The sequence below is a fragment of the Pristis pectinata genome, chromosome 4 (assembly GCF_009764475.1).
Source record: "Pristis pectinata isolate sPriPec2 chromosome 4, sPriPec2.1.pri, whole genome shotgun sequence".
NCBI classification, from domain to species: domain Eukaryota; kingdom Metazoa; phylum Chordata; class Chondrichthyes; order Rhinopristiformes; family Pristidae; genus Pristis; species Pristis pectinata.
Genome location: NC_067408.1, coordinates 52,292,970 through 52,315,463, shown reverse-complemented (window position 1 = coordinate 52,315,463; position 22,494 = coordinate 52,292,970). Strand labels below are relative to the sequence as shown.

Below are 22,494 nucleotides of genomic sequence, written 5' to 3'. Positions count from 1 at the left end.
TTTGGTCAGTATGTGGTAACCTTAATAAGTGTAGAGCAGTTCTGAATTAATCTAGGCAGGCGGAAGGAACATTTTTTTGTGATAGTGGTCATAATTCAGTTAGACCAAGAGCAATTTTGGAAAAGGACAAAAATAAAGCAGACATAAAGATTCTAAATTGAGGTAAGGCCAATTTTATTAGACTGCGAGGTGATTTAGTAAATGTGTATTGGAACCAGCAGTTTGAAGGCAAATTAGTCTCAGAGTAATGGGGGGAATTCAAGAAGGAAATTCAGGGGGTTAAAGGTAGACATGTTATCACAAATATAAAGGGCAAGGCTGACAAATCCAGAGCCCCCTAGTCAACAAGGCACGTAAAATGTAGAATAAGGCAGAAAAGGAGAGCTAATGTCCGAAACAGAGAGCTTTATACAGCAGATGGCCTGTAAGAGTATAGAAAGTGCAGGAGTGAAATTAAGATAACCAAGGGAAGAGTAGGGCAAATTCAGGACTGGAAAGGTGTGTGGAGGTGGACAATATAGACCAGGTTTTCAATGAATATTTTGCAACTCTCTTCACAGAAGAGGGTATGATGCTAAGGTTGCAGTGTGAAATGTTGGATGGGATAACCATAACGAAAGAAGTGTAGGTTATCTTTAATAGTCACATGTACATCGAAACACACAGTGAAAAGTATCTTTTCCATAGAGTGTTCTGGGGACAGCCTGCATTAAGGGATTAATATTTTGAAGGTGGATAAATTGTCAGACCCGGATGAAATATATCCCCAGCTGTTTAAAAGGAAACACTTGAGGGAAAATTACAAAGAGTCTGCATCAATTTTAAAAACCTCCATGAATACATCTTCTTTTGAAAGGGGAAAATTAATCAGGGACATTTAGAATGGATTTGTTGAAGGAATGTTGTGATTTGATAGAATTCTGTGAGGAGGTTACAAAGAGGATCATTGGAGACAATGTGTATGTGATGTAGTCTACGTGGATTTTTTGCAAGGTTTTTGATATGGTCCCACGTGGCAAGGTAGCCAAGAAAAAGAAGTCCAGGGTAGGTGGCAAATAAGGTCTAAATTTGGCTCAATAGCAGGAATATTTGATGGGTGTTTTGAAACAAGAAGGGTATCACTAATAACATTCAACTAGGTTTGGTGCTCTGTTTCCATTGTCTTTTGTTGTAGATATTAATATTTTAGACCTACATTTAGATGGCACGTTAAAGAAATTTGCAGATGAAACAAACATTGGCTATGTGGTTGAAAGTGAGGAAGAAGGTTTTAGACTACTGGGGGATATTGATGATCTGGTCAGTTGGGTAGAGAAGTGGCAAATGGAATTTCATCCACACATATTTGAGGTAATGCACTTGGAGAGTTGCAATATAGTAAAGGGATATACGATAAGTGGGAGGATATTGACTGACATGGAGGAACCTTGGATTGCATGTCCTCGGATCCTTAAAGGTTGCAAGACATTTCTGATGGTATCCCTTGAGAGATCAGTAACAGAATCTACTTGGTTGGAGATAAGGAACAGTAAAGGAGCTATTATGCTGCTTGATAGCTTTAATAGACCAGCTAATGGAGGAAGCGAGATGGAGTAACAAATGTATCAAAGCTGCAGATAGACCAGATAAATGTAGAGTTGGGATAATGGAAGACTATACCTCCATAAAAATTGACCAAAGCTATAATTGTGTCAAGGATGAAGTTTTGGGGTGGGAGAAATGATTTCTAAAGAATGTTCAGGAACTCAGTATAATTCCTGCCTCATAAGAAAAGAGACATTGTTGGATCTGATCCTGAGAAATGAAGTAGCTAACAGGGTGGGGAGCATCTCAAGAATATAAATTTTAAATTTAAATTTTATTTACAGCGTAGTAACAGGCCCTTCCGGCCCAATGAGTCCACGCTGCCCATTTTAAACCCAATTGACCTACCCGTACGTCTTTTAGAATGTGGGAGGAAACTGGAGCACCCGGAGGAAACCCACACAGTCACGGGAGAACGTACAAACTCCTTACAGACAGCGACGGGAATCGAACACCAATTGCTGGTGCTGTAATAGCGTCGCACTAACTGCTACGCTACCGTGCCGCCCCACATTATTATATTATTATAGATTATATTATTATAAATATCACATTATTATAAAGGTTATTGAGAAGGGCAAGGAGCAGCCTAGCTGATCCATCAATATGCAGTCTAAAACTTCTGGGCAGGGTTAATTATAATGAATAAAATGGGATCTGGTCTGGATTTTAAAAAAATGACAAAGACTGGTGGGGAGAAATAAAATGGATCAATCAAAGGCCTATAAAGAGAGGTGGTTATGTTAGAGTGTATTCAACAAGGTAAAAGAGGAGGGCAGCTTGTAATCTCTGCATTATGTTGGGATGGGAGAGTAGAATGCAGTAGGAAAAAAGAGCATGTGACAAACATCACCTGGACAATCTGACGCTGAATATAAGGAAGAAATATGAAGGGAAAAATGATGTACAAGAAGAGATTAGGCATTAACATAAAAGGGAGTCTGAGGTCATCTGTATGCACCTTCACAGTAAGGGGTCATGAAAGGAGTGGAGGGTCTGATTGTGAGTTAAAATAAAGACCTATTAGTTTGAAGTGGTCACTGAATAGTTTGTTTACTCAGGTGGAGGACTTTGCTAAACCTATTTTGAATAGCTATGTTGTCAGGAAATCAGGTCAGATCATTTAAGTAAATTGGATGTCCAGGAAGGTTTGGCAATCCCTAAAGTGGACAAGGCTGTCAGTCTTCTTGGGCTGCATCTCGGAATGTTGAAGAAACCAAGCTCAGAAAACTGCCATTGACACACTTCTAAACATGCTTGGATCGAAGAATTGTGCCAGAGGACTGGAAGTTTGCAAATGTAACAGCCTTAGGATGAAAGAATCATTATATGCAGGGTTACAAATTGATGGCATTAGACATGAAAAGAATGCATGGACAGTTCCTTTTATTTAGCATCTTTCACAACCTCAGCATGTCCTAAAGCACATTACAACCCATGAAGTCCTTTGAAGTTACTGCTGCAACATTAAAAAATCGAATATTCAGTTTGTACACAGCAAGTTCCACAAGCTTTTAGTGGTGTTGGTTAAGGGATAAATATTGACAGGGATACCGGAAAGAAATCCTACCTTGCATGATTTTTACATCCAGTTGAGAGGAAACGTGTACTTGGTTTAGCATCTCATTAAGTTACCTTCAGCCAAACTGCATTTCCCGCAGTACTACACTGGAGTGTCAGCTGGACTTTTAAAAAAGGAAAAGATTAGTTAATGCTGATGTTACAGACTGAGACAGGGGTACTTATGCTGTGGAATAAGGAAATGGCAGAGAAAGTAAACAAATATTTTGTAGTTGACTTGACAGAAGACACAGAAAACAAAAGGAGATAATGGAGAACTACAGGTCAAGAGTAAATGAGGAGCTCCAGAAATTGCGATCAGTAAAAAAATTAGTACTGGAAAAATGAATGGATGGATGGGTAATAACCTCAGAACCTGATAACTTACACCTTAGGACTTTGAAGGAGGTAGCTATGGAGTTAGAGGATGCACTGGTTTTCATCTAACAGAAATCCAAAGATTTTACTGTGGAATCTATAGATTAAAAGATAGCAAAAGTAAATCGGCATTTAAGAAGAGAGGGAGAGGGAGGAATCAGGAAACAATAAATCAGTTGTTTTAGTAGCAGGGAAAATGCTGGAATCTATTAATAAAGAGGTGGTAACAAGGTACTTGGAATGTAATAGATTTCATGGATTTATGAAAAGGAAATCATGTTTGACAACTTTGTTTTTTGAAGTTGTAACTAGCAGAGTAGGTAAGGGTTAAACAGTTAATGCGATATATTTGGGCTTTCAGAAGGCCATTAATAAGGTGCTGCTCAAGAAATTATTAAAACACATGGTATTGGAGATAATATGTTAGGATGGGTTGAGAGTTTGTTAATGAATGACAAACAGAGTGGGAATAAACTTAATTTTGATTTGGGAAGTTGTGACAAGTGCCACAGGGCTCAATACTGATACCCCACCATTTAGAACTGATGATCAATGATTTGGAAAGAGGATCAAATATAAAATATTCAAATTTGCCAATGATACAAAGCCGGATGACAGGTGAGCTGTTATGAGGATGCAAAATGGACTCAAGGGGTATTAGATAGGTTATAAGAATGGGCAAAGATATGTCAGGTGGAGTATAACGTGTAAAAATGTGAGCTCATAACTTTGGTAGAGAAAATAGAAAGATGACGTATTTATTAAATGGTGGGAGATTGAAAGTTATTGACATTCAAAAGAACCTTGGTGTCCTTGTACATAAAATATTGTAAGTTAATAAGGAAAGACAGCAAGCAATTATAAAGGGAATTGGTACCTTCTGTTAGACCTTAGGTAGGTCTCCCTAGCTAAGGGAGGATGTATTTTCAGGAGGGAGAATACAACAAAGGTACACCAATTAATTCCTGGGGTGGCGGCTATATTGTATGAGGAGAAATTAAGCAGACTGGACCAATATTCTCCTGAGTTAAGAAAAATGGGAGCTAAGTACTTCGAAAAGTACAACATTTTTAAGGGGTTTAATAGGGTAAATGCAAGGATAATATTTCCTTTGGCTGGAGTGTCTGGAACCAGGAGTTGCAGTCGCGCAGTTAGAGTTCAGCCATTCAAAACAGAGGTGAGAACAGGGTCCAGTGGTTGTTTGGAATTCTCAATCATTGAGGGCATTGAAGGTTCAGTTGCTTAGTATATTCAAGATAGGGGGCCTTAGATTTTTAGCTATTGCAGGAATCAAGGGATATGCGGTATGTGTAGGTAAGTGTCACTGAGGTAAAAGATCAGTCATGATCTTATAGGCATGGAGGTAACAGATCGATCACAATCTTAAAGGCAACAAACAATTTGCTGGAGGAACTCACCGGGTTGAGCAGGAACTGTGGGAGGAAAAGAATTGTCGACGATTGGGGTTGAAATCCTGCATCAGGACCTGATGTAAGGTTTTGACCCAAAACATTGACAATTCCTTTCCTCCCACAGATGCTGCTCAACCCGCTGAGCTTCTCCAGCAAAATGTTTGTTGCACCAGATTCCAGCATCTGCAGTCTCCTTTGTCCCTGTAATCTTATAGGCTCTGAGGTAAAAGATCAACCATGATCTTACTGAATGGCGAAGAGACATGGGGGCCAAATGGCCTTCTCCTGCTTTTATTTCTTATGTTTTCGGGGCTCTGGACTGGATCTGCAAATAATAGACATTCAGACTCAGCAGTGAAGGTGTTACAGATGAGCCACATCTGATTCCAAAGGAAGGTGGGGTTGGAATGAGAAAATACTTTATCCGCAGTTGAAAAACAAAACAAAAACTTGTAATAAAAAAGTGCAAAAGAAATGACAGAACATTAACTAATGACCCAAAAATACAGATACAGGGACAATAACCCTGAGAGCTGGTGCTCTGTAAGTAATGTTGGTGCTTCACTTAAGTAGCAAGATTAATGAGGTGGAAAGAGGAATCAGAAGGATTGGACAGCAGGAGAACAGTTCAAAGGCTTTCTCGATTATAGTTCTTATTTTTTATGCTGAATTAAGCACAAAGCTACTTTATATCACAATGGGAACGTCAATGTAATAGTATAGTTGAGAGCAAAAGCAAAGTCTGCTTCTATACCCATAAAGTCCAGTGACTCTGGGTCTCTTTGCTTGGGTTTTAATCTGATTTGCCCATTACCTCTTTGCCTGGTGACTGATGTTAGCTCCTGGTCCAACAACAATTGGAATTTTAAATTCTTGCGCTTGATTTTAAATCCCACTCTCTCCTCATTCTCTTGAGTGGTAAGTTAGCCTTCACTGCAATGGCATAGGAGTTAGCATTCACTGCAATGACACAGGAGTTAGCCTTCTTGCAATGGCAAGAAGTGCTTGCAGAATTTTGATGGGACCACATTTGGTTTTGCAGTTTTGGTTTCTGTTTCTTTAAGCTGATGTACTTGTCTTGGGGTGCAAGCACAGTAGATACATTATGTTTATTCATTGGATAAGGAGTTGTCCTATGAAAAGAGAGATGATTGTTCAATACTCAGTGGTGTTTAAAAGGATATGAGCTGATCTCATTGAGAGGGGTTGACACAGAAGGTGCTGTGAGATTGTTTTCTCAGGCTGAAGAGTCTAGCACCCGGGCGCACAGTCACAGGGCATTTAGGACTGAGATAATAAATGCCTTTGTTCAGTGGGTTGTAAATCTTTGGAATTTCTACCTCAGAGATTGTGAATTCTCAATTGTTGAGTGTATTCAAAGCTAAGACAAATTGGACAGCTATTTCAAAGAGGCAGCACCAGCATTATGGTCCTGGAATTGGAATTTAGAAAGATATATTGCCTCCTTTAGCTATTTTCTCAAAACCATTCTTTGGTCTCTGCAGGTGTTTGCATAAGCAGAATATTAGTGTCACATTGGTTCCTTGTTTAAAATGATTTTTATGTATCGGAGTGCTTCATAGTGTGATGGGATCATGTTAATATGAGGTTGTGAGCCACAGCAATCTCTGCAGCAGGCTTGCAAGTTAAATGTTTGTGTTCTCAAGAGGAGTGATTATTGACCAGAGCAGAAGCTCATGACTGAGTTTATTCCAAACTCAACAGAGTCTCAAATACCTGAAGCGCATTTTTTGTCAGGTTGGTGAGGCTTCATTAGAACTGGAAAAATAAGTAAATAAGTATGTTTGACGTTGAAGAGTTAGGGTGGGGGTGGGGAGAATAATTAGTAATTGGTTTATTATTGTCACATGTACCGAGAAATGGTGAAAAACTTTGTTTTGCATGCCGTCCAGACAGATCATTCCATACATAACTATATTGACGTAGTACAGGAGTAAAAAAAAGCAGAATGCAGAATATAGTGTTACAGTTACAAAGAAAGTGCAGAGCAGGGCCATGACAAGTAGATTGAGAGATCAAGGGTTCACCTTTATCATATAGGAGGTCTATTCAAGAGTCTTATAGCAGTGGGATAGAAGCTGTCATTTAGCCTGGTGTTACATGTTCTCAAGCTTTTGTATCTTTTGCCCGGTAGGAGAGGGGAGAAGAGAGAATGATCGGGGTGGGAGAGCTCCTTGATTATGTTAGCTGCTTTCCTGAGGCAACGAGAAGTATGGACAGAGTCAATGGAGGAGAGGCTGGTTTTCATGATGGACTGGACTGTGTTCACTACACTTTGAATGCGGTCTTGAACAGAGCAGATGTCAGGCCAAGCTGTGATGCATCTGGATAGGATGCTTTCTATGGTGTATCTGCAAAAATTGGTAAAAGTCATCAAGGACATGCTGAACTTCTTCAGCCTTCCGAGGAAGTAGAAACGTTGGTATGCTTTCTTGGCATAGTGTCTATGTGCCAGGACCAGAACAAATTGTTGGTGATATTTACACCTGGGAACTTGAAGCTCTCAACCATCTCCACCTCAGTACCATTGAGACAGACATGTACTCCACCTCGCTTCCTGAAGTCAGTGACCAGCTCCTTTGTTTTGCTGACTTTGAGGGAGAGCATAAAGAGAATGTCTGTGATAGGGTGGGGAGCAAGGCTGTCCGGGTGACACACTCGCTTTTTGTTGACTGTTGACTTTTTTAAATCACAGCTGTTCTGTCGGAAAGAGCATCAACAGAGGGAGATGAATGACGGCAGAGGGGAGTAAAGAAAACAAGGCTGTAACTGAGAGATTTGCAGAACACTGCAATTATAGGCAACCTGAAATAATAAAAAGAATGCTGAAAATACCCAGCTGATCAGGTAACATCTGTGGATAAGGTCACAGGTGTAAGACCTTACAACTGACAAGAAAGGCTAGTTCTCCAAGATCATTGAATTCAATATTAAATCTCGAGGGTTGCAATGTACGTAGAAAGAAGCTGAGGTTCTCTCCCTTGAGTTTATATTGGGCTTCCTTGCAACAGTGTAGGAGTCCAAACTCAGAGAGGTCAGAGTGGGGCTAGGATGGAGAGTTAAAGTGACAGGCAACTGGGAGCTCAGTGTTACCCTTCAGGGCTGAATACGGGTGATCTGTAAAGCAACCACCCAATCTGCGGCTGGTTTTCCCAATGTAAAGGAGAGCCACACTATGAGCGTGAAATGCAATACACAGTAGGTCATGTCAAGTTGAGTCGAGCCGAGTTTATTGTCATGTGCACAAGTATGGTGAGGTACAGGTACAATGAAAAACTTGCTTGCAGCAGCATCACAGGCACAAAGATTCAGACAACAGACAGAACATAAAGTATATAGGGCAGTGAAGAAAAAAAAATGACTGTCCAAAACAACACATTAGTGCAAACCAAAACACAATCAGAGACTACTCCATAGCAGTGCAAGAGGTGGTCTGTAGTGTTCTGTTGCTGAGGTAGGAGTAGGGTTGTGCAGGTTGTTTCAAGAACCTGATGGTTGTATGAAAGTAGCTGTTCCTGAACTTTGTGGTGTGGGACTTCAGGTTTCTGTACCCCCTGCCCGATGGTACAGCGCGAAGAGGGCATGACCCAGATGGTGAGGAGCCTTGATGATAGATGCCGCCTTCTTGAGGCAGCTCCTCCTGTAGATGCTGTCAATGGTGGGGAGGGATGTGCCCATGATGAACCAGGCTGTGTCCTCTACTCTCTGTAGCCTCTTGAGTTCCTGTGCATTGGAACTGCTGTGCCAGGCTGGGATGCAACCAATCAGGAAGTGGAAGAAGTGCAAATAAATTGTTGCTTTACCTGGAATGACCACTTACCTCTGTGGGTGGTGGGTAGGGAAGAGAGATAAAGATTGTTATTGCATTTCCCGTGGTTGCATTTGAAAGTTTTGGGAGAAGGTGAGTAATTGGCAGAGATCAAAGAGTGAACCAGGAAGAGTCGTAGACGGATCATTTCCTTCAGAATGCTGAGAGGGTAGGGGAGGGGAAGATATGTCTGGTGGTGGAATCTCATTGAAGACGGCACTTTTAAAAAATCCATTCATTCAATGTAGGCATCTCTGTGAGGGCCCAGTAGTTATTATCCCTATCTAAATGCCTCAAGACAGCTCCTTCTTTAACCACTCCACTCTATGTGCTGACCAATGTCTCACTGTGTTGTTAGGTAGCGAACAGGTTCCATTTTTACAGACGTCCGTAAATCGATTTTGTCCATAAATCGGAAAATACACAAAAATCACTCAATATGATAATCATACCTCCATAGAGTTGTAATGAATGGCATCAAAGGCACATGAGACGGATAAGAAAGAACAATGACTAAAAATGAAGAGAGGGAGTAAACTAGTTCTGCGGTTCCTGAGAACAAACCTGTGTCTATACATCAGACTTTTGAATTTAATAATATTATGGGAGCTCCTTCGTATGTAGGGGTGTCCATAAGTTGGGCATTCATAACCTAGGGACTGCCTGCAGTTCCAGAAATTGACTTGGAGACAATGAAAAGTGTATCAATATATTTCCAATTCAGGATTGTCAGGATTTACAAAGGAGCTTGTGATGTTTCCACATGCCTGATGCACTTGTCTTCTAGGTGATGGATTTTGCTTGTTTGGGAAGTGTTGCCAAATAAGCTTTGTTGAATTTAGGTAATGCATCTTAAGGCTGGTATATACACTGCAGCAATGAGACACTGAGTAGAGAGAATGAATGTCTGAGGGAGTAGCTGAGGTGCTGATCAAGCAGATTACTTTTGTTCTGGATGGAGCTAAGGTTCTTGTCTGTTTTTGGACTTGCCTTCTTCCAGGTACCATGAGGTTATTTCAATACGTTCCTGATGTGTGCCTAGTAGAAGATGCAAAAGTCTTAGAGAAGTCAAAAGGTTACTCCCCAGATTTTTACTTGCTTTTGAAGCCACAGGATTATTGTTCAGTTAAATTTCTGGCAAATACTATCTCCCCTGAGGCACTGTTAGATATCGTCATTGACCTGGAATTTCCTTTTGCTCCTTAGTCATATGTTGTGATGATATCTTGGTCATCCTGTCCTCCTGCCAGTGCCACATACTATGAACTAATCATCACACACATCACATATAACAACTAGACCCAGTAATCATGGAACACAGTATTAAGAATGGAAGACAATTTAAATAGATGGGTAGAATTTTACAGTGTGAAACAGAAGATGAAACATGATCTTAGCATATAATTGAAGATTAAAGTCTACCAATTTGATGAACAATCATTTCATCTCAACAAAGCTGATGTGCTGTTTACACATGAAAGGTATAACTCTTTTTCATGACTGTGGGAATAGTAATTAAGAAACTTGTGTTAATACAGTGTCTATCTCATCAAAGCAATTCAAATTACTTCACGAATAATTAGTCACTTTGGAAGTTCGATGACTATATCAGTACAATTGCCATTTTCCATTGAGCACACTTAGCTGATAGTCATGAGACGAATGACCTATTAGTCTTTTCTTGATAGTTCAGTGGAGACATGTTGGCCAAGTACCAAAAGAAATCTTCCTTGTTGAGGTGAGCCAATGGAACATCTCATCTGAAAATCAGGATCTCTGACAGTAAAGCTTTACTGTCAGAGATCCTGGCAAACTGGATTGTCAAATTCTAGCTACAACATCCCAATTTAGAAGTGAGAATATGACCATTTAATATCACATCAATATCTGATGAAATTCCAATGCATCATTGCAATACATGCAGCCTTCACTCTGAAGCAGAATAAATGATAATCCACTATTTGACCATAGGTGATGATTCCTGTGCTCCCCTGAAACTCACTGGAGCCCTGGTTCCAGCACACTCTTGAAACTGACTGGCTTGACTGGAAAATTTATTACAGTACTGTGTAACACAAAAAAAAGTGAATTTATAGTGTGTTGGGGTAGTAATAGGATAAGCGTCCAATGGTCCAGAAAGTCTGCTAGTTCAGTCCTATCAAAGTCCCAAGTATGTCAGGTTATCAGAGTTTTGCTGTACTCAGTTTGCAAGCATTGAAAATGACAGAAGTGATGAGAGGGAGAGGAAAGAGCACTAATACCTTGAATGGATTGGTGGTGCATTGAATTTCACCAGTATAAAGTCAACTAAATATCTAGAGAATCTGGACTGGTTCTGCCATTTAAACATCTCTGCAGTGCACTGTGGAATTGTCAGACATTAATTACTGAGATTGAAGCTACAATTTTCATTTAGCCTGTTGTTGTGAACAAATTTGGGTCGGACATCCATTTTACAACCAACTGCCCAATGTTTACATTCCGTTGACTTCAATATATTGTTCCCATTGATTAGAGTTTAATTTAAAATCGAGGCTTGCATAAGAACATACCTTTCTACTGAACCCCAGGTTGATTTTTTTGTGTCAGTCATCAATACCTTACCATGTTTTGTGCCTTTTTATTCATCTTGGTAAGGAGTAGGTTTTTATTATGCTCTACAGTAAGAATGGAGAGCTTTGCAAAGAGTTTTTGTGTAGAGAGGATTGATTCTCTTCATGGGATTATCTTCCAATTGCATTTTGTACAAACAAGGTTTCTCCATTACTCCAGTCCATTTGCTTGAAGACTGCAAATCAATGGTGTAGAGAGGGATCTAGGTGTTCCTGTGCATACAAGATAAACTATACTTACTGATGCAGTAAGTTATTAAGAAATGATATATTAGCCTTCATTATTCAGGTGTTGTATTGAAAAAGGAGGGAAGAATTGCCACAATTGTGCAGGGTGTTGGTGAGGTCACACCTGCAGTACTGTGTACTTACTTAAGAAAGGACATACTGGCATTGGAGGCAGTCTAGAAGAGATTCACTCAGCTAATTCCTGGATAAAAGAGTTGTCCTATCATGATTGCCTGGAAAAGTTGATTCTGCATTATTTGGGGTTTAAAAGAAAGGTGGGTCACCTTGTTGAAACATATAAGATCCTAAGGGGAAATGACAGGGTAGACATTGAGATGCTGCAGTTAGTAGGAGACTCAAACATGGGGACATAGTTAAAAGGTAACGAGGCAGTCATATAAAATTGAATTGTGGAGGAATTTCTTCTCGGAATGGATGGTGAATCTCTGGAATTCTCTACCCCAGAGGGTTGTGGAGGCAAGATCGCTGAAAGTATTTAAAGAGGACGAAGATACATTTTTGAGAGATCGTAGAGTTGAGGGCTATGGGGAACTGGCACAGAAGAATTGAAGCAGATCACCTATGATCAGACTGAATGGCAGGGCAGGCTTGAGGGGCCAAGTGGTCCTGCTCCTATCTTCTTGTGCATTCTTGTGTGTGTGTGTGTGCGTGTGTGTGGGTGTGTGTGTGTGTGTTTGCTGAGTAATTCCTCAGGGCTAACAGGCTGTCACCATCTCCATCAGCCTGTTGTTTAGCCAGCCAGGTCATCTGATCCTACTATCGATTTTCCGTTGTGCTTTTTCCAGTTCATATGTTGCTGAATAATTCTGGGATGATTTTTCAGTCCCCAAGCTCACAGTCAAACACTGTTGATCCCTGTGGGAATAACTAAGACAGCACAAGTCAGCAACTCTAGCAAGCTGAATATAAAAGCCTACATGAGATGCATCAAAGTCACTGAGTCAAACGGCATGGGAACAGGGTCTTCAGCCCACTGAGTCCATGTTCACCATTGGGCACCCATTTACACTAATCTGATGCTAACCTCGTCTTATTCTCCCCACATTCCCATCAGCTCCCCCTAGGTTCGTCTGCTCTCTTGCGCATTAGGGGCAATTTACACCGACCAATTAACCGACCAGCCTGCACGTCTTTGACTTGTAGGAGGAAACCAGAGCACCTGAAGGAAACCCTCACAGTCCCAGGGAGAAGGTGCGAATTCCACACACACTGGGTGACCAAAAAACACGTTAAAAGAGATAGGATAAAACTGGGTAAATCAGAGACAAGTGCTAAAGTGGTTCATCCTTCGAAAGAAAGCAAAAACAGTTGGATCTACCCTCATTTTTATGCACAGTCCGTCTATCTGCTGAGCAGGAGATGAGGCAACTGTCCCTGAATTGAATTCCATTTTCCTCTGCCACATACAGTTTCATTCCACCAACTACAATAATTAATGGGGCAGACACAAAGTGTCAGCGCAAATTATTTTTACCACTTAAAAAAAAGATCTTCAATGGAATCAGAGACTTATCTTCCCCACCCACCCAGCTGATCATTGAGAGAGAATAGTGTAGCGGGTTGTGAGGGTGAGAGGACAGATCAAAGCTTGATGAAAAAGCTATTTAAAATTAAAAGAGACCCAGTTAACTAAATGGTGACCATTATTGTTGCTCTGTACTGGAATCCCCCAGGGAAGCCAGATTTTGGAGGTGAAGAATATTATCAAAAAATTTAATTTGAAACATTTCTGGGTTTATGTTACTTGTTACTCTGGGGGTACAGGAATGATATTCTATCGGTTATGTAAGAGAAACTCTCAGGAAGCCAATTTTGAGTTCTTGTCCCTTCTACAAATGAATTCTGGCAAACTCGTCAGAAGTAACATGATAAGTTTTTATCTGCAATTGAAGAGGGAAAAGGGCAAATCAGAAGGGTCAATTTTGCAGTTGAACAAAGGAGACTATGGAGCCATGAGGGAGGAGCTGGCTAAAGTTGACTGGGCGGGCATCCTAGCAGAATTGTCAGTGGAACAGCAATGGCAGGTATTCTTGGGAATAATGCACAAGGTGCAGGATCAGTTTATTCCCCAGAGAAGGAAAGACTCAAAGAGGGGAAAGGGGCCACCGTGGCTGACAAAGGAAGTCAGAGATAGCATTGCGTTAAAAAGGAAGGAGTATGGCAGAGCCAAGCTGAGTGGGAAGATAGAAGATTGGGAAATTTTTAAGGTGCAGCAGAATTTAACTAAAAAGGTAATTTGGGAAGAAAAAATGAGGTATGAAGGCAAGCTAGCCAGAAATATTAAGGAGGATAGCAAAAGCTTTTTTAGGTATGTGAAGGGAAAGAAGTTAGGAACAATGTTGGGCCCTTGAAGACCGAATTGGGTGAAATTATTACGCGAAACAGGGAGATGGCAGTCGAATTTAATAAGTACTTTGGATCTGTCTTCACGGGGGAAGACGTAAGAAATCTCCCAGAGGTAAGGATGGACAAAAGGCAGAGGGTGACAGAGGAACTGAAGTGGATTGACATTAGGAAAGAAATGGTGATGGGTAGACTAATGGGGCTGAAGACTGACAAATCCCCAGGTCCAGATGGTCTGCATCCCAGGGTACTAAAGGAGGTGGCTCTAGAAATTGTGGATGCATTGGTGATCATTTTCCGATGTTCCTTAGATTCGGGGTCATTTCCTGAGGATTGGAGAATGGCTAACGTTATCCCACTTTTTAAGAAAGGAGGGAGGGAGAAAACGGGGAACTATTGTCCAGTTAGCCTAACATCTGTGGTGGGGAAGATGCTAGAGTCCATTATTAAGGATGAAATAGCGGCATATTTGGATAGCAATGATAGGATTGGGTCGAGTCAACATGGATTTACCAAGGGCAAATCATGCTTGACTAATCTACTGGAGTTTTTTGAGGATGTAACCAGGAAAATAGACGAGGGAGATTCAGTGGATGTTGTATACCTCGACTTTCAGAAGGCATTTGATAAAGTGCCGCACAGGAGATTGGTGGGTAAAATTAGGGCTCACGGAATTGGGGGGCGGGTATTAACATGGATAGAAAACTGGTTGGTGGATAGGAAACGAAGGGTAGGGGTGAATGGATGTTTCTCAGAATGGCAGGCCATGACTAGTGGGGTGCCACAGGGCTCGGTGCTGGGACCGCAGCTGTTTACAATCTATGTTGATGATTTAGATGAAGGCATTGTGAATAACATTAGCAAGTTTGCTGATGATACAAAGTTGGGTGGCAGTGCGACATGTTTAGAGGAAGTTAGGAGAATTCAAGGTGATTTGGATAGGTTGGGTAAGTGGGCAGATACTTGGCAGATGAAGTTTAATGTGGATAAGTGTGAGGTTATCCACTTTGGGAGCAGGAACAGGAAGGCGGATTATTATCTGAATGGTGTGGAGTTAGGTAAGGGGGAAATACAAAGGGATCTAGGAGTCCTTGTTCATCAGTCACTGAAAGTGAATGAGCAAGTGCAGCAGGCAGTGATGAAGGCTAATGGAATGTTGGCCTGTATTACAAGGGGAATTGAGTACAAAAGCAAAGAGATTCTTTTGCATTTGTACAGGGCCCTGGTGAGACCACTCCTGGAGTATTGTGTACAGTTTTGGTCTCCAGGGTTAAGGAAGGATATCCTGGCTATAGAGGGCGTGCAGCGTAGGTTTACGAGGTTAATTCCAGGGATGTCGGGACTGTCTTATGCTGAGAGGTCGGACAGACTGGGATTGTACATGCTGGAATTGAGAAGATTGAGAGGGGATCTGATTGAAACATACAGGATTATTAAGGGATTGGACAAGATAGAGACAGGATATATGTTCCAGATGTTGGGGAAGTCCAGGACCGGGGGGCATGATTTAAGAATAAGGGCTAGGCCATTTAGGACAGAGGTGAGGAAAAACTTCTTCTCCCAGAGGGCTGTGAATTTGTGGAATGCACTGCCTCAGAGGGCAGTGGAGGCCAATTCTCTGGGCACTTTCAAGAAGGAGCTAGATAGGTTTCTTATAGATAGGGGAATCAAGGGATATGGGGACAAGGCAGGAACAGGATATTGATTGTTGAGGATCAGCCATGATCTCAAAATGGCGGTGCAGACTCGAAGGGCCGAATAGTCTACTTCTGCTCCTATTGTCTATTGTAATTAGAGATGAATAATAGGCAAAAGCTGTCAAACTGGGTTAAATCAGAGACAATCTGATTTCAGTGAGAAAATGGTTTGTCTTTCAAAAGAAAGTGAAAGCAATTAGTATTGATATGTTCAAATAGAGATTAGACTTCCAAGTAATGAAATCTTGAGATGCCACGTGTACACAGTGTGGAACATGAGCATTGGCCATGTGCTTGGTGGCAATTGATGACTTTGGACTTATGATTCCCAAAGCTCTCCACATAACCTCACAGTATATCTGTGTTTATTATAGACTAACAGAGAGAGATTAAATTCAAGGACATCCCATTTCACTTTTTAACATAAACCCGTCTTCCACTTGGTAGATGACATACCAGATAGGTCATCTTTTATTGTTTAGCAGTTATCAAGCTGGTTATTTCTCTCGTTCAACCTCGTTCATAACAAGATATTAATTTACATTACTCCAATCAACATAATACTGATTACTTAAAGCTACATATAAAAGCTGTAAGAACAACATACAGCTCGTGTACATAATTCAGAATATTAGCAAAAATGAAGGGATTTTGGTAGTGAAATGGTAATGTAAGGAGCCAAGATTTTTATCATCTGAACTCAACAGGTTAAGGATCAATTGAGTGGCCTTCAAGATTTTGAAGGATTATAAAAAGGCAAATAGTGATGTTTTGTCAAATTACTAATTTTAAATTAAAGATGAATATACTTTTGTCAACCAAGGATATGGAGGAATGGCGGGGATATACAATCAGGTAACACATTAGCCACAGTCTCATTGAAAGGCAGAACAGGCTTACAGCTGACTCCTGTTCCAGTATTTCTTTATTCTATGGAGTATACATTATCAATATTGAAGTGCCCTCTTACTGGGGAATTCACCACATGTCAGTCTACTGTCCTTGGTTATCACTTCACAAGTTGTTGCCTGCCAATCAATTATGCCTTCACCTGCTGTGACTCATTAGTAAGATCAAAATTTTGTTTTCTCACTGCGTTTCCCAAGTCATGTCCTGATTTTGCCTCAGCTTCCCTGTCACCTCCCATTGAATTACTCCGATTGAATCTCCAGTGCAAAGGCAGCTAGAAGATCAATTTAACTTGTTATCCTGCTGTCGGCTCTGTGCTGTCATTCTCCGAGCGTTATGTCTCTGCTTAGTAGCTATTGAAGTTACCAAATGAATTATTATAGGTGCTTATTAATACACATTTTAAATCTTTATACTGGAAGGCTTTCAACTGAGTCATGAAACTAAATGCAGACAGGGTCCCTATGAGAGGGTACAGAGTTACAGAAACATGAGAAGAGTATTTTTTTCTCTAATAACTTCAATTCTATTTAATGAAGATATAGATGGGCTGCTGTTATGAATGATTATCAGTGCAGTGTGTACAACCCAAGTAATTCATTGCACTCAGCATTTCTTTATCAGCACCTCCTAATCCATATCTCTGACATCTAGAAGAACAAAGGCTACAGGTGCATGGAGCACAGCCACTTCCAAGTGACACACCATCTTGACTTCAATGATACATCACTGTTTGTTCATTGTCCCCAAGTCAGATTCCCAGAACTTTGGACCTTACAATAATTTGGGAATCCTACCACCCCACAATATTTTGCAATACAAAAAGAGACTAGTTCACCACTACCTACTCTAAACCAATTAGGCTGTGGATGATAAATGCATGTTTTGTTAGTGATACCCACATCGGAAATAAGAATATTAATAAAATGCAACCCTCACACTTCAACCAAGTGTTTGTCCCTCGACAGTGGAGGATTGCTGTTGGCTGCTGGTCATGGATGGGGTCAAGCAGTCCACGGTATTTCAATTGAGCATTGACTTTTCACGTGCACTCTTACATGTTGCATGTTAGCTCCCAAGACAGTTCACAGAGTTCTGACACAGCAATCCAGGCCAGAAAACAGAGGGTACATCATTGGAAGAACTTCTGTGGTTTAACTCTCTAGTGAGGGTGACATTAAATAGACAATACACATTAGCAATAATCCAGTTTCCATCCTAGTCTGGTATCAAGAGAAAAGATCCGTTCATGGTACCCCGTTTCTTCATTGGTGCAGACGAAAAAATTCAACCTCTGTTTCCATGGCCGTGGCTAAACCAAATTGGTAAACGAGATGTATTGAGTTGAAGTTGAGATACAATGCTGGGGCAGTGTAGATGAGATTTGGCTGTGGACTTATCTCTGAAGTTGATGCTGGATGCCTTGAATTAAGGAATATTACATTTCTGAGCTCCAGCACCTCACATATGCATAATCTTTGCTTTCAAGATGTTCAGAGAAACTGATATTCATCAGCTTATAGAGAATGAAAACAGGCCCTTTAGCCCACTGAATCCGTGTTGACTATCAAGTACCCATTTAATCTAAACCAGTTTATTCTCTCACATTCCTATCAACTCCTCCTCCCCCCAGATTCTACCTCTCACCTACGCACTTGGGGCAATTTACAGTGGCCAATTAACCTACTAGTTCATGCACCTTTGAGATATGGGAGGAAATTGGTGGTCAACAGTGTAAACAAGAGAGAGAGAGGTGGGCAGGAAGTGGAGTGTGGGGGGCGGTGGAGAGAAACTATTTCTCTGCTGAAGGAATTTATAATTAAGACTGATGATGTAAATATAAAATCCAGGCCTTCCAGAAATGAAATAAAGAAACACATGTGCAGAATGGCAGGAATTTGGGATTTATCCACAAGAGACAATTGCTGTTAGGTCTGTTGTTAATATTAAATCTGAGATTGACGTGCTTCTGTACACCGAAGTAATTAAAGGATATGGGAAAAAAGAAGAGATATAAGGTTAGGTCACACATCAACAATGAACTTGCTGAATGGTGAAAAAGGCTTGGAGATCTAAATAACTTCTCTTCTTTTTATGTTGCTATTTTCCAAAGTAAGCAAAACAAATCTTGTATTAAAAAATAAGACATTTGATGAAGTGTCAATCAGTAAATAGTGTTGTCTGGGACTGGGCCTATTGGTTTCTTAAGACAGATTTACAGAAATAGAGAATTGTTACAACACAGAAGAGGACCATTCAGCCCATCAAATCTATACCTGTTCATAGAAGAGCAATCCATCACCCCGTTCCCTCTCTCTTTCTCCATAGTTCCTGCAGGTGTAGGACTGTGAAGAATAGGACATTTGCAGTCCAACTTGAGCACCAGCCATGGAGGTCAGCTAAATTGGCTCTCTTTTAGCATTGAAGCTTAATTGACAGGTATCCTATCATTTCCCATGCCTGCTGTGTTAGTACAGTCTGCTGTTTGGAATACCCATCTGCCCTGTGCAGTATTCACCTCTGAGTCCTCTCCACTTCCAAAAATATCACTTAGTTTTAATGCTATTAACTTCTGTGCAGTTGACCCAAATTCCTTTCTGAATACAATCTCCTCCTCATCTCATGATTTGGTTTTAACTACCATATGGGACAAGGGGACATAGCTGTAAAATAAAAATAAGGGGTCGGTCATTTAAAACTGAGGTGCATAGAAAGTTCTTTTCTCATTGTGTAGTGAATCTTTGAAATTCTCTGCCCCAGAGGGCGGTGGAGGTCAGATCATTACATATATTTAAGGTGGAGATAAATAACTATTTGAAAGATTGAGGAATTGAGGGTGATGGGGAACTGGCACAGAAGAGGAGTAGAGGCCAGTATAGATCAGCCAACATCATATTGAATGGCGGGGCAGGCTTGAGGAGTCTGTAGCCCACTCCTGCTCCTAGTTTCTTGTGTTGTTGTTTGTTTTCTGTTGTACCCCTGCTAAATATTCATGCCTTAGGGCTCAAGACACTCCTCTCAGCTCCCAACTAGTCAGATAGCCTATAGCTTCATCACCTCCTGGGAATCAGTGCATGAATGTGAAGAAAGACTGGGAGATTTCACAACACATTGCTATACAGTCATCAAGTGCTGCTGGAAGATCATTAGTTCGGTGAAAGATGCCCTTTGGTCTGCCCAAAACTTGTTGGTGTTCCAGCACAGTGAGATGTATGTGAGTGAATGCTGCTGACTGGCACATTCCAAGCTGTAGGAGTACATGCTCAGAGATGCACTGAAGCTTGGTGCAGGCAATGCAAAGGCTCTTGTGAGGAAGGATCACAGAATAGGCTCCTTCTACTACATCACAAGGAGGAGCTGAATCAGGTGGGGAAGCCCCTCAAATGTTGAAATAGCATATCACCCCAGGGGGCCACATAAGTGATAATGGTGCTATGGTTTTAAAAAAGTTAACCGTGCTGAATGCATTGACCATGAATGTAAAAGTTTTACATGCTTTCTTCCTTTGTGTATATTTTTTATTATGAATAAAGTTTATTTCTAAAATTAAAAAAAAATTACTATACCAGCTGGAACTTTCAACATAGATCGAGCATATTCTCCCAGTCCGGAAGTTTGGGAAATATATTTCTGGCAATTATGAGAATGTTTCAGCACAGTGATGCAAAGCCTGATGATATTTATGCAGTGTTTCCAGAAGCCGTCTAAATTTAAAGTGTAACTTCCATGGGTGCTATTGTCTTTCACATCAATTGCTACTTGTGTTAAAGATTAATTTTCAACTTCCCAGATGGGATTGGTAGGCATGTAACCTGCTCAGTGCAAGAAGAGGAGGGGGCGTTACAAGCAGAAGGGTGCAAGTTGGCAGTGGGTAGGAGAACGTGGTTCTTATCAGACTCTTCATTTTCCACCTGGAGTTACTTTGCCCTCCAATGAAGGCAGAAAGTACCCAGGAGTCAACATCATTGTGATCTTTGTGGTCAGAACAAGAGATGCAGGTTTAAAGACCCATGTCAGAAGTTGCCAATGCATTTATAGAAAGAAATGAAAAGAAAGATATGGAAGCAGGACGAGAAATTATGTAATGTTTTTCATGGTTGATTGTCTCTCTCTATTACAGAGTAACTTTGTGGCATGTATGACTGCAATACTCAAACAGATGAGTAATGAACATTATTCCTGTTATCTGGAATCCTTCCGCACTAACCAAGACTTGGTCGTAAGTAAACTTTCATTTACTGATCAGTGAGCAATAAAGCTAACATGCGGCCTTCCTGCATTAATCCATCAGATATTGCTACCTTGATTCTTTTATAAAAGGAAAGCCACTTCATTTTAATGTGTTATTTCGAGTCAGAGTCATACAGTACAGAATCAGGCCCTTTGACCCAACTAATCCGTGCTGACCAAGATGCCCCTCTGAGCTAGTCCCATTTGCCCACGTTTAACCCATATCTTTCTAAACCTTCCCTATCCATGTACCTGTCCAAATGGCAGGCACGATAGTGTAGCATTTAGCGTAACCCTATTACAGCGCCAGCGACCCATGTTCAACTCCGGCTGCTGTCTGTAAGAAGTTTGTACATTCTCCCTGTATCTGCATGAGTTTCCTCTGAGTGCTCTGGTTTCCTCCCACATTCCAAAGACATACAGGTTAGGAAGTTGTTGGCGCCGGAAGCGTGGCGACACTTACGGGCTGCCCCAGAACACTGTACACAAAAGATGTATTTCATTGTGTGTTTTGATGTACATGTGACTAATAAAGATATCATCTATCTTAAATATTGTTATTGTACCTCCCTCAATTACTTCCTCTGGCAGCTCATTCCATGTACCTACCACCCTCTGCGTAAAGATGTTTCCCCTCAGGTCTCTTTTAAATCTTTCCCCTCTCACCCTAAACCTACGTCCTCTAGTTTTTTTTATTCCCTTTCCCTGGAAAAAAGACTGTGTGCATTTATAAAGCTTTGTGAGAGGAGCAGAGAATTTTAATCACGCTTACTTATTTGCTTATATCAGTCTGAACACAGAAAAAGTGGCATGGATTTGTCATTAACCTCATTCTGCTGACCGTAGTCACATCAAAGAATAACTTTGTAAGGCCAACTCTGCAGGAGCTGCTGATATTGTCTAAAACTAACACTTGGAATTGTCGACATCTTTGGTTGAAACCCTGCATCAGGACTGACAATGGGGAGGGAAGATGGGGAAGACAGTACAAAGAGGAGAGGGGAAGTGATGAGACAGGAGTCCAAAGTAATTGGTGGACTGAGGAGGGGAGTTGAAAGATGACGGGCAGATTGCACCAAGTAGGGGAGGCGGAGATGAAGTTGGGAGACAGTGTCAGGTTGATGATATGTGGAGGCAGCAAAAGGAGCATTGAGAAGACAGTGCAGGAATAAACAGATCATTTTGGTTTGGCAGGCTGTATCAAGCTGGGCCTTGGCTATATGCAGTCTGTAGAAAGTGATATAGATGAGGGACTGAGTGTATGTTTGCTATCTGTGCATACCTTAGACATGAGATTCTGCAGATGCTGGAATATGGAGCAACACACGCAAAATGCTGGAGGAACTCAGCAGGTCAGCAGCATCTATGGAGGGAAATCCACAAACATCGACTGTTTATTTCCCTCCATAGATGCTGCCTGACCTGCTGAGTTCCTCCAGCATTTTGTGTGTGTTGCCACAAATCTTTGGGATGTGGGAGGAAATGGGAGTACCCAGGGAAACCCATGTGATCACAGGGAGAATGTGCAAACTTCACACCGGTAGCACTGCAGTTCAGAGTCGCTGCAATGAGGCAGCAGCTGTGCCGCTGTGCTGCCCTGAGCACAGTGCCTGTTTGAAAGAGTTGCTGCTAAGGCATCATTGTGGTGAGTTCAGTTTGTTTCCTGGTGAATTGTACACTGTTGATCTTTG

General features: G+C 41.1%; 1 protein-coding gene across 2 annotated transcripts in view; it reads left to right on the top strand.

Moving 5' to 3' along the window:
• LOC127569055 (dedicator of cytokinesis protein 2-like) overlaps positions 1-22,494 on the top strand; it is a 528,829-nt gene that overhangs the window by 327,625 nt on the left and 178,710 nt on the right. For both annotated transcript variants that reach the window (XM_052013336.1, XM_052013337.1), the window contains exon 28: positions 20,694-20,792. In XM_052013336.1, the coding sequence (XP_051869296.1) occupies positions 20,694-20,792 (99 nt within the window). The remainder of the gene's footprint in view (positions 1-20,693; positions 20,793-22,494) is intronic.